Source organism: Barbatula barbatula (assembly GCF_947034865.1).
Source record: "Barbatula barbatula genome assembly, chromosome: 13".
NCBI lineage: Eukaryota > Metazoa > Chordata > Actinopteri > Cypriniformes > Nemacheilidae > Barbatula > Barbatula barbatula.
This window is the reverse complement of record NC_136776.1, coordinates 19,722,794-19,735,073: the sequence shown is the minus strand read 5'-3', so window position 1 is coordinate 19,735,073 and position 12,280 is coordinate 19,722,794. Positions and strand designations below refer to the sequence as shown.

The 12,280-nt window shown below is 41.1% G+C and overlaps 2 protein-coding genes across 3 annotated transcripts; both read right to left on the bottom strand.

Annotated features, from left to right (window-relative positions):
- Positions 1–2,693: 2,693 nt before the first annotated feature.
- Positions 2,694–7,472, bottom strand: zbtb37 (zinc finger and BTB domain containing 37). 2 transcript variants are annotated; one of them, XM_079472167.1, is made up of 4 exons: positions 6,951–7,472; positions 4,629–5,605; positions 4,048–4,147; positions 2,694–3,451 (listed from the first exon to the last, which is right to left on the bottom strand). In XM_079472167.1, the coding sequence occupies exons 2-4, from the start codon at positions 5,573–5,575 to the stop codon at positions 2,930–2,932; spliced, it is 1,569 nt and encodes a 522-aa protein (XP_079328293.1). In that variant the 5' UTR covers positions 5,576–5,605; positions 6,951–7,472; the 3' UTR covers positions 2,694–2,929. The 2 variants fall into 2 exon arrangements, with proteins under 2 accessions (XP_079328293.1, XP_079328294.1); XM_079472168.1 differs by lacking the exon at positions 6,951–7,472 and adding an exon at positions 6,482–6,643.
- Positions 7,473–9,121: 1,649 nt separating this feature from the next.
- On the bottom strand, positions 9,122–11,854 carry s1pr1 (sphingosine-1-phosphate receptor 1). Its single transcript, XM_079470743.1, has 2 exons — positions 11,717–11,854; positions 9,122–11,263 (listed from the first exon to the last, which is right to left on the bottom strand). The coding sequence occupies exon 2, from the start codon at positions 11,059–11,061 to the stop codon at positions 9,973–9,975; it is 1,089 nt and encodes a 362-aa protein (XP_079326869.1). The 5' UTR covers positions 11,062–11,263; positions 11,717–11,854; the 3' UTR covers positions 9,122–9,972.
- Between the last annotated feature and the right edge of the window lie 426 nt (positions 11,855–12,280).

The window sequence follows — 12,280 nt, the reverse complement described above, 5'->3', positions numbered from 1 at the left end:
TTTCAAAAGGGACATTTTCTTTCCATTTAATCAGATTAAAGGTCAATTTGTCGTTTTGGGTAAAGGTTTGATCAATATTGTTCACACACAATCATTATTATGATTACTAACCCCACATTAGTTAGTCATTTCGAACGCAACGAAGAGATTTCGGAAACGGCTGAAATATTGCTTCCTAGGTAGTTCCATACACATTTTGTAACACTGTGTAATGAGCTGATGTCATTTGGTTAGACATGACTTGTTAGGTCAACACTGCAGTGGATGTGTTTTCATATAGAAATATTATACATTACAGCCTAGTATATACACTGTAGCGACACATATATCCTCCCCTGTTAAAGCTTAAAAAACAAATACAAAAGCAAAACACGTAATATTTGAAGTGATAGTATCCTTTAAGATCAACGAAAACGAAGAACAGGCAGGTTGGTTGACCATCAAAGGTCACGTGGGAAAACATGCTTAAATTTGCATTAGCCCTAAAACCCAAATCAATACGACCAAATTTCGACTGTTGGAATGCATGATTATAGATACAAATCCCTTGTTATTAAGTTGCAATGCATTCACATAGAGATAATATGATTGGCATACACACAAACAGGCCCATGCCCCAAATCTAAAATTAAAACAAAAGGCAAAAAACAAGAACCAGTTTTATAACCTTCTTGATATATTCTAATGATTATGCTGTTTACTGACAAAACCCTTTCTCGTGAGGTTACACCGTAACGAATAAAAGCAGTATCAACATGCTGGCCCCCCGGTTTTTGTACAACCGAGTACAAATGACACAATTTCAGGATTGTATTTCCCTGCGACTGAGGCATGGGTTATTTACATTTAAGAGGAAATGCTCAACTGTGTTGTTTTTTTTTTGCTGCTCTTGTGAAATATGGCGACCCGAGTTACCCAGAGCCTGACTTCCGAGTAAGAGGAACGGCTTGGTACGAACCTAAAAGGTAAACATGAAAAGTAAACAGTGAGTTCCTGATATTTGCAAGAAGTGTTTACCTGCTGACCTGTGTTCACGATTGTGATAAACGGCAAACGTTGGTAAAAGGTTTTAGCTATGTTAAAACGAGGTGAGGTGGAAGATTGGAAATATCAGTAGCGGTTTTATTTTTTATAATATGCAACAAACCTTTTTCCTAAAAAACGGTCACACGTAGTGTGATTCACAGCCTTGTAGAAAATGATTACAGTTTCACCACCTTAAACTTTTTCCTTTGTAGATCGTTCTTTAAAAACTGCCTCTGTGTAGTTTATTATGAGTATAAATTGGTCTAAATATGCATAAGTGACACATGTATATAGATAAACAGTTAATCTTTAAAACAAAAACCATCCCATACCCTTTCGATAAGTGCCTGATCAAATCTCTTGCTTTCCTCCAAATCAAAGGGTTTCACAATATTTTTCGGCTCCTTTGGTTACTGAGAACTTCAGTAAATTCACGTCATAGCACCAGCTGAAAACATCTGTTCAAAAGCCACGTGTCAAGGCACTTGACCCCGTGAGGTTAAAGTGCCTCCCATCAGATGAATGGAAATCACTCTGTGGCATTTCGTTGCTTCACGTTCATCCCAGACATACGGTTTCTGTTTCCTACGAAAACAGCTCAGACGACCTTTTCAAGTCCATGTCATGGATACTGCCCTTCAAGGGACCACTGTGCTAACACATTCTACAGACAAAACATTGTCAGACCAGTAAAAAGAATTGAGAATCTCAACGACCGACTTAAAAAAAACTTTAAAATAAACACTGAACGTAAAATACAGTTGAGTGCATCCACGTATCTGTGTGCCACAGATCGGTATTGCGTAGTGATGTGTGAGAGAGGTAACTGAGCGGTATTGTAGCTTATCTGAGGTTGAAGAATTTCCTGTTTTTTATGTTTCATCAACAATCAGCAGCTGGGGTTGTGTGTAGGGAGATATACGAAGGCTTTGCCGGAAAAGAAAACGCATTACGTATACCATTGCTATATTCTATCGTATTCTACCGCTTTTCCCCCAGCGTGCCTATATCACAGTATAATGACCGACGTGAAAACATAAATCCATGTGAGTGTTAAACTTATCAACTTTTCCATTTGTAGAACCTTTACCACCGATTCTACGACTAGAATTTCTTTGCGTTTTCTTTGAGGCCTGTAAGTTAAATGAGTAATGCGTTTTGATGTTACGGCAGGCCGAAACGGCACTGCACAAGAAATGAAACAAAATCAAATCTGATGTTGGGTCAGACCTGAGGGTCCCTAATAAAAAACGAACCCGTTTTTCTAAGCTTGCCATAGCCGGGGAGTACGACGTCCACCCCAGATTAATTTCTTAAGATTGTCTCAAGGCAGAATAGCGAGGGACATCGACGTCCTCATTTTAGAATTCTGGCACAGAAAAGTTTGGCAATTCCGACGCAATCTGACCAAATCGTAGCTAGAGCTTCTCTTTTGCTCGTCCTGAATTCCGAAGATTTGTAGTAGTACAAAAATATAAAAAACGTAAAGTATATAAAAGACAGGAGAGGCTTAAAACAAAACAAAAGATCACTGCATCGAGTGTGAGGTTGTCGGAGTGTGGCTTGTCTTCATTTGATGATGTCCTGTTCAGTTTGTACGGTGAAGGTAGATGCGGTTTAAAGCGGAAATACCATTTATAAATCCCAAAAGAATACTAGTCCTAGCGAACTGTTTGTTGCATTTTTATTATCCTAACTTCCAAAAAACTAAAATATAGAAGATCTTCATCCTAGTAGAATCTCCCTTCTTATCCGTTCTTTATTGACTGCAGCTGAAAAAACTCCTGCTGGCTTTCCAAGTTATCTCAGTTTCTGATGTTGGGAGTCAAAGAACAGAGAATCATGTTGGACCCCGATGTTCTCTGCCTCCACAAACTCTTTATGTTTTCCAACTATGAGCTTTTCAATCGGGCCCAGTGGTGGAGACCGAGGGTTGAACCCCTTCTCCGAATGACGAACCGGCACCTCCCGCTCCGCCATTTGCCTCAGACTCTTCCTGAGTGGGCGACTCGTCTTCGTTTTGGCCTCCACGGGAGGTGACCGTGGTGGTCTCGGGTGAGGCGCTGTGTGAAACCTCCTGCGGGGCGCAGCCTGGATGGTTCTTGCGGAAGTGCTGGTTGAGGATGGCTTGGAAGGGGAAGCTCTTGCCGCACACGTGGCAATGGAAGGGCTTGTTGCCCGTGTGCTTTCGGATGTGGTACTCGAGCTGGTCCTTGCGAGTGTATTTTTTGCCGCAAATTCGGCACACAAAAGGAGTGATGCCCATGTGCAGCCTCATGTGGCGATCTAAGCTGCCTTTCTGGTTAAAGGACTTGCAGCAGTAGATGCAGGTCAGTCTGGGGTTGTAGCGGAACCATCTATCTCCTACCTGTTCTCGAAGGTACTCTTCGTATCCTCCCATGTCAAACACAGCCTGTTCTTCTCTCTGTTGAGCAAAATTGACAGGTTACAATCTGCGTTCATGATTAAAACCAATCTTTCTTATAATCTTTTATAATAAAGCAATTCTAAAATGATCACGAAATTGCAATACATTTTTTAAGATATATTTCAGATACTTTTACACCTTTGTTGGGACAGGAAATAAATGGGTAGAGATAGGGGAGCGGGTTCGGTAAAGGACTTGGGTCACCGTGAGCACTATCAGCGAGCAAAACACATGGCTATCGATCAAAATAACAATATTTCAAATAATAACGTAAGAATAAAAATGGAATTAATTATATATATAGATGAGGAAAATAAATATTTTCTGTTTTTCTGAATGTACCATTTATTTTTGTTTCTCCGTGTAAACTATTCTGTTAACATTTCTACCAAATTTCTAATAAATATTTGTTTTTGATATCCATTTTTCTGCAGAACATTGAAATGTGACCGGTCCAAACGAAAGATGCAATGTTTGCAGATCTTGAATACCGCAAAGAAAACAAGTTCATATTCATGTTAAAACATCACAATACTCAAGTTTAACATTTTAGGATCCGCTAAACCAGGCCATTCATGTCTTGGAATGGATACCTGTGAGGTGGGGTGTCTCTGGTCATCCACTCTTCCTGGAGACTCACTCTTGGCTCTCTGTCGATCAGCCATCACAACCACACTTCCTGTTGGACTAAACCTGATGGAAAAAAGCAAAAATCTTCTATACTACAAAAGGGTTTACGAGGCAAAACAGGCACACTTAGAGTAAACATTATATTCTTTGTAATAACATGCACCATTAAATTCCTCTTAAAGGAGAAATGTCACTATATTAAAAATCATTTTATTTTCAATAATATCATGACGCCAGCACAACTTTACTGTGAAACTGCATACATATCAGATTGTTTTTAAGAACCTGATCCAAGTTTGTAGAAAGTAATCAGAGCTTCATATACTTTTTTGCTGACACTGGGTTGGATGTTATAGTGACCGTTAAAGTGACTCATAATGTACTGGCATTATTGTTTTGAACCCACCCAACCAGCTATAAATTATTTTATCTTTTGTGCTCCACAGAAGATATAAAGTGAAAGGAAGATATGATTGATGGGGGGAGTTAATGACAACATTTTTTGTGTGCGCTGTCCCTTTAAAATTATATTGATTCTACACACCTGTCTGTCTCACTGAAGCTACTGGAAGGCTGTGAACTTTTTGATCCTCGTGCCCCCTCCTGCACCAGCGTGCTACGGCCCGATGTGTCAATCATGACCATCGGCCCCTCCTCTGCCCCACTTCCCTCCTCCGCTGATGCCGGAGTCTCGGCCCCCATCCACTCTTCCATCCTTTCCGTCTTAATCCGAAACCCATCCACGACACGCACTGCTTCATCTCTGCCCCTCTCCGCCTCAGTCCCCGTCTCCACGTACCACTGACCGGCTCGGTTGATACGCAGAATGGGCTCTTTCCCAGACCCCACCTCTTCAGACCCAATTCCACTGTGCTCCACTATCTGCGGGCTCATGGACTCCCCCGGTGGACTAATCTCTCGCACCTCCCTGACGTCACGGATGTTGATCACTCCTCCAGTGTTGCCGATCAACCTCGCGCCTCCGTGTCTGGGACTTATAGAGCGGGACCCCCCCAGTGCCGATCCAGTCCTACCCGACTCAATGGTGTGGCTGGCCGTCCGGTGCGCTCCGCTTCCCAGCTCCTCCTCGACATCGGACAGGTTGATCTTAAAGTGGATCCCCTCTAAAATCTGGGTGCAGCGGTCGATAATGTGCTGCATTTGGAGGAAGCTGGCGGCCGTCAGGTAGCTGATGATGTCGGCGAGCTGCAGGCACAAGCGGCCTGTGTAGCAGAACGAAAGGAGCTGCTCGAACACGGACGGATTGCGGATCACCGAGATGGAAACGGTGCTCATCTCGCTCAGCGACATGTGGTCCCTGAAGTATGGGGAGCTGGCGGCGAGGACCACCTTGTGGGCGCGAAAGCTGTGGCCTTGAACGTTGACCACAATGTCACACAGGCGGCCCTGTATGCGTAGCTGGTTCAGGTGCGACAGAACAGAGTTGCTGAAGTCCGGAATATCGAGTTGGATGCTTCCTGCTCGTTCCATGGGGGCGGCCTATTTCGTTGCAGTTCAAAGCTGTTGGAAAAAACAATGAACACCTGTTATGACACAATCCCAGGGGATTGCACATACTTAGAAACAAATGTATAGGATAATGCAATGAAAGTCGTTTTGGATAAAAGCATCTGCCAAATGCAGAAGTGTAAATGTAAGGTAAAGAAATAACATTTAAAATTAGCATGGACATACCAAAGTGGGTAAACACATTTTCCTATACATCTTGAAAATGAAACCAACTGCAATAAAGTATACAAGTTAACTTGCTCTAAATAGTGCTGCGCTCCAGACACCTCAGATTTAGGGGATTTCCCAATTTAAACCCGGCAATAACATTTAAAGTATTTAGTAACATTAAAAGAGTGTAGTTACATACATTTTGATCAATTAAGTAATCACCTCAGATTTAAGACATTTTGCACTTTTTAACTCGCAAATAACATATCGATTTACTAACATTTAAGGTATTTTGCATAATAATATTGAAAGCGCGAAGTTCCATAAATTATTTCCAAGTTATCACCTCAGAATTACGATATCTCCCAGAAACCCAGAAATAATGTTTCAATTTAGTAACATTAAACGTATTTAGTAACATTAAAAGAGGGCAGTTCCGTAGGTTATTTCCAAGTTATGACCTCAGATTTATTTTACTAACATTAAAAGTATTCATTAAAAGAGCGTAATTCCATAATTATTTACAAGTTATCATCCTCGGATTTAAGATACTTCCCACTTCAAACCCGGAAATAACGTCTCGATTTAAAGGAACAGTTCAAAATAAGCCTCTATTGACTATTGAAAGTCGACGAGCTTATTTTAAAGCGAACAACTACTTCTTTAATAACATTACAAGTATATAGTTAAAAGAGCGCAGTTCCATACAATACTTACGGGTTTAGTTGGGAAACATCCTAAATCCGAGGTGTACATAACGCAGCATCAAATGCTATCAAAGCTCTTGACAAGCCTCAACTGTCTAAACCAATGGCATTCGTCTGTGGGCGTGGCTATACGTTTTCTACCAATGGGAGACGGAATGAGAGTTTCGGAAACCTGTCAGACAGAAACAGTTATTGACACTCGCTTCGGTGACACAAACTTCACCTCGAAAGGGGAAAAGGCGGCTTTTAAATGTCATTTAAACGTTGTACGACTTACATACATAAAACATGTCGTACAATAACAACAGGGTAAATTGCACAACGATAATACGTGTGTACTTAATATGAATTCTTGAATAAACAGCGTTCGATATTGATACAACTCAACCACAACAATGTCACACGTACATGCAGGTCAAAAACTATTCACAGCGTTTTAATAAAGTTACATTGAAGTGAAATGTTCAACATTTGCTCACCTTCGAATAACAGGCACAGAAACCGCCCCACTACAGTTCTAGGCACGCTTGCACTTTATGGCTACAAAGCGCAGCTGTTGGAGACCAAAGTTGCCATTTTTTCATTGCATAGCTCAGCGGGACATATTCGCGGTTTTACTTCGCCTCTCTGTGTTTCTGACATAGTATCGGCCGACTGTAACGGCAACTGTAACCGGCGGCGTGGCGCCTCGGGTCGGTTACAGTAACGCACCACGGCGCGGTGATGCGATAAAGCCTACCGAAAAACGCGCACACGCACCCCGGCGCGGCGCAGGCAGGGAGGTGCCTTACCCCCGTTCACGCCAAATGTATATGAAAAAACTACAACGCCAAAACACCGTTATCCTATCATAAACGACAGCCTGTTTTACGTGGTTTGGCATTAAACGTCAACCGTTCCACGGTGACCATTTGTCGTTATACTTATCGCCAGGGCTGCCGCTGTCGCTTTCGGTTCCTCCGCAGCTCTCATATTCCCCCATGTATAACATGAGCCAATGTACAGAAAACGCTCGGAATTGTGGGAGTTGTAGTGCCGCGGCGTCGCAGAGGGAACGAATGGCGATACGGAGCTTTGGCAAACGGGACTCGCGTTCCCGTGATGCATTGCGCGCGCCATCGCCGTGAAAGTGGGTGAAGAGTTTGGTTGCATATTTTGGTAACAGTTTCGCCTACTGTTGTGTTCGTGCGAGTCGGTAGGGACCGCAAGACGACGCCACAGTGACAAATATCGACTTTGCGACACCGTAAACACGAACAGGCTTCACTTTTCATACAAAATAAACGGAAATGTACAAGAAACGGGCGTTTTGTGTAAAGTCTTGTCGCAGGGTGCATACCGTGACATCAATAAAATGAACCCACTGAACCCGTGAAGAATATACATCATTAGTCACGTGTCTTAAATAAAGCAAAATCTTGATTTGCATAGTGATGCGTTATTCATATCGTTGGAGAGATTTGCTTTACGGTCACGCTTAATATAACGTTTGAATAATAATGTTTTGAATAAAAATAAATCAATTAAAATTTCAGCAATTGTGAAACGTTGTTTTCTTGCACCTTGCATCGTTTTAATTGTGTTCTTGTATTTCAGACATTGAGGAGTTGGTTCACGCCCAGGGATGTTTAAACAAAAACAGGTTCGGGTTCTTTTGTCTTAGTGATAATATAGAATATATTGTACGTGATGTACCTTTTGTATGTAAAAAAATGATTATGCAACAATGTAAGCTTCCCTATATTTCCCAAGCAAATGGCACGTTAAAAGATAAATGAAGCATTTAATGTGCGTCAGAATTTTGAAGTGTCACATCCCCTATTTAAATATATGAATGTTTTATTTTTGTTTGTTTCAATATTAACCCTACTGCTTTTCCCTATTCGATGCAAATCCACTTGTATTTGTATAATCCTATTTTGTGATCATTTTACATTTGCCTAATTATTATTATTTGTATTCACTTTATGTCCGTCTTTTTTCCACACGGTCTTAATCGTTGTGTTAAATGTGTTCTTAAGAAGAAATAATGTTCTGCATTTCATACTGCGTAGATATTTATTTGTTTACATGTTAAACATCACTCAGTAAAGTGACACTCAGAAAGACGCAATTGCAGGAGTTGTCCACTAGGTAGTGCTCTCGGAGCATATATGAGGACACTATTTTCCAAGTGCGAATGAATCCAAATAGTTTCATTGTCCTGCGTGCTCTTCAGAGGTATTATTAAATAGTCTTGTAGTGTCATTATAAGTAAGGTATTTAATTAGAATTGACAGGTACATTTATTGTAACATTAAGTAACACAACATATGTATATAATAAATATGATGTATTTTTATTGGAAAGATATGTCCTTTTTGGCCAATAGCATTTAGGTTACACCACATCTTATCAAATCCATGATGTGCCATCTTACATTGTATAATATTACTAGTATATTCTTTTGAATTTTACTACATGAGGTAGTTTTAGGAGCGGGAACATTCTTATTCTAGCATTGTATTGGACAAAAATGGGATACGTCCATGAGTACAGTATTATACATATGACGTTGATGGTCTATATTATCAGATAAAAATAATGTAGCATTCGCTTCAAGGCCACTGAAAGAGCAACAACAAAATATGTTATTAATGACACGTTTGATAGATTTATCATTGATATTTATTAACAACTAAAACAACAAAACACAGACTAGATGTTACAATGTGCAACAGTGAAGAAGAACAAAACTGGCTCATGATTGAACTGAATTTCTAAAGAACATGGAAGATAAAACACAACTTGATAAACCAGATCAGCATTATTGTGTGTTTTGAAATGCGTGATGCATAATCTCAGATCCCATGCACTGACATTAACTTTGATAGATGCGAGCCATCACGCTACAGCGTAGAGACAAACCTGCCCCTGACAGTAATTAAATGTAAAGTCTATATTGCTGTATAATACATGACACGCTATTGTAAAAGTAAAATAATAACATATTTACAATTTTCTCCATTCCTCTCCAAGTTTCAAATGTATTTGAACTGCTTCCAAGATAAATTAATATTGACAGCTAATGTACATGCACGCTGAGCTTCTACAACAGTTTATTTGTTGAAAGACGAAGGAATACGTTTACAAATGACATTCTCAGGGGCAAAAGATCATCCTAATACCGTAGTGTTAAGTCGAAGTAACACAAGTACCTCGCAATCGTATTTCTTAATTTCGACAACGTAGTATGGACCACGACGAACTAGTATGTTTCACTTCAATCCGTTTTAGGAAGTCCACAAAAAGTGCTCTAAACTGATCGTTTCCACTCGACAGGGATACAAAATGGACGAATAACACTGAATAATTATTAGTTAAGTGCTTCCCTATGTTTGTTCTGATACTGAAGGGTAAAAGTGTGATGAAATCTTGAATACTAACACAACCGTCCACACGCACATTCGCTGTGAATCAAGACGAAAAAATACACAGTAGTTCCTCTAAAGTCTCTTGGTTTTATGAAGAAGAAGTGATATTCCCCGTGGACACTATGGTTTCCCTGGGCGAATATTCAGGCTCTTCTTTATTGGGATGGGATGAGTTGTCAGACTTGCTCCGGCTGAATTCGGCGCCCATGATGGGCCTTGAAAACTTCCCGGCCGGTTGACTGCAGATCCCGCAGTTGAGCATTTTGATGAACGCCCGGCGCATCTCGTTGCTGGTCAGGGTGTAAATAAGAGGATTCATTGCAGAGTTGAGCACGGCCAATGCCAGGAACCACTCGGCTTTGTAGAGTATGGGGCAGGTGCGGATCTGACAGGCCACGTCGAGCAGCAATAAGATGAAGAGCGGCGCCCAACACGCTATGAAACAGCTGAGCACGATGATGACGGTCTTCAAAAGCGCCAAGGACTTCTCCGAGCTCTTGTTGCAGCCGCGGCCATTGGCCACCTTGCGGAAGACCAGCTTGCGGCTCCGCGTGCGAACCAGGGCGTAGATGCGGGCGTACAAGATGACGATGGCCATGAGGATGACGCTGAACACGGTGGTGCAGAAGAGGATGTAGGTCTTGTGATAAAGAGGCAACACCGTGGAGCAGTTGTTCATGCTGTCGATGCAGTTCCAGCCCATGATGGGAAGGCCGCCCAGGATGGCGGCGATGAACCACACGGTGCTGATGAGCATGAACACACGGCACGTTTTGCCATTATTGTGAAGCTTCATTTTTAGCATGGTCAGGTGTCGCTCGATAGCGATGGCCAAAAGACTGAACACCGAAGCGGCCAAAGCCACAAACATACTTCCTTCTCGGGAGAACCACTGGTTGGGGGTGAGTTTATAAGTGTTGGCTCCTGACAGCAAGATGTTTGCCGTGTAAACCACACCGGCTAGCAGATCTGACAAAGCCAAGTTCCCAATGAAGTAATACATGGGCTTGTGAAACTTCTTGGTCCTCCAGATGGTGAGGAGGACCAAAACGTTTTCCAGAATGATGAAGCAGCACACGATGATGAACACGACGGAGTCGGCTCGGAGGCCGCGGTCGCCGACGACCTTGCGAAATTTCCCGGTGAAGTTGTAGTGTCTGGCTATTAGGTCATCCATGGTTCACACCGTCTTGGGAAGTTTTTAATCCAACGTGCAATCCACCACAAGGCCACAGGGGGATGCTGGTGGGCTTGAGGAGGTGAGTATCCAGTTCTCCGTTTAGTATGATGTCATTCAACCAACGTTTTCTCAAGTCAGGTAAAAATCCTTGCTGAGGATGAATGCTGTGAGAGAATCCGATAACTGCATCATGAAAACACTAGAATAAACAAAATAAAAACATCAATGAGCGAAAGTTAACGTCAGATTTGCAATGGTTTGATCTGAAAATAAGGAACAGGGATTATTTAAGCGTTTGAAACTAGTTTAACCGTACCAACAAACACGATACAGTATTGAAAAAAAATATGAATAACACAAAATATGTAATATAAAGAAACAGGGAGCTATATTAAAAACGTTTACAATAAAAAAAGTTAAATGTAAGTTAAATAATAACGTCACACGCCGATAAATATGAATTTTATCAATATGAATTTCACCACTACAATTTTAAAGGACATGCCAAAAATATGATCAATATTTTAACAAGTACTTGTGATAAATGTGATTTTGATAAATAAAAAGTTAAACTTGCACTCACAGCGGTCAAGATCACTGACGCTTGACATACGGAAACTTACAAAAATCGGAGAACAAGAGTCGCTCTTACCTTTAAACTCCGGTTATCGCGTCTTAAACGTATAATCCCTCGATATTGCTGCTGTGTGGATATATATCAAAGGTGTAGTATTTATCACATCCCGCTCGAGTCTCGTGTCTCGGATTGTAGGGTAATTTTTCTCTGACTGTAGAGAGACTAGAGAGATCGAGCCTGGCCAATTCCCCCCCTGTTCAGTTCAGCCCCCCAATTTGATAGCCCTTCCCCTTTACACACTCTCGTTATCCTCTTATTATTCCACAGCATCCAAGACATTCCGAAACAATGTGGTGGACACAGATCAGAGTTTTGACGTTTCCCACACACAATGAATATGCTGTTCATTATATAGCCTACAGATGTATGTACTACAAGTAACACACAACACACAACACTTTTTTAAGGGATTGTCATTATAACAAACAAGAATATTTATTATATACACATATACAAATTATCAAACAAAATATTAAATATGAATAACATATATGTAATATCATAGGTTAGAATTGATAAACACCACTGCTCAGCACTTTAGTCATTTTACTAATTATTCATGTTTTGTTATTTTAGAAT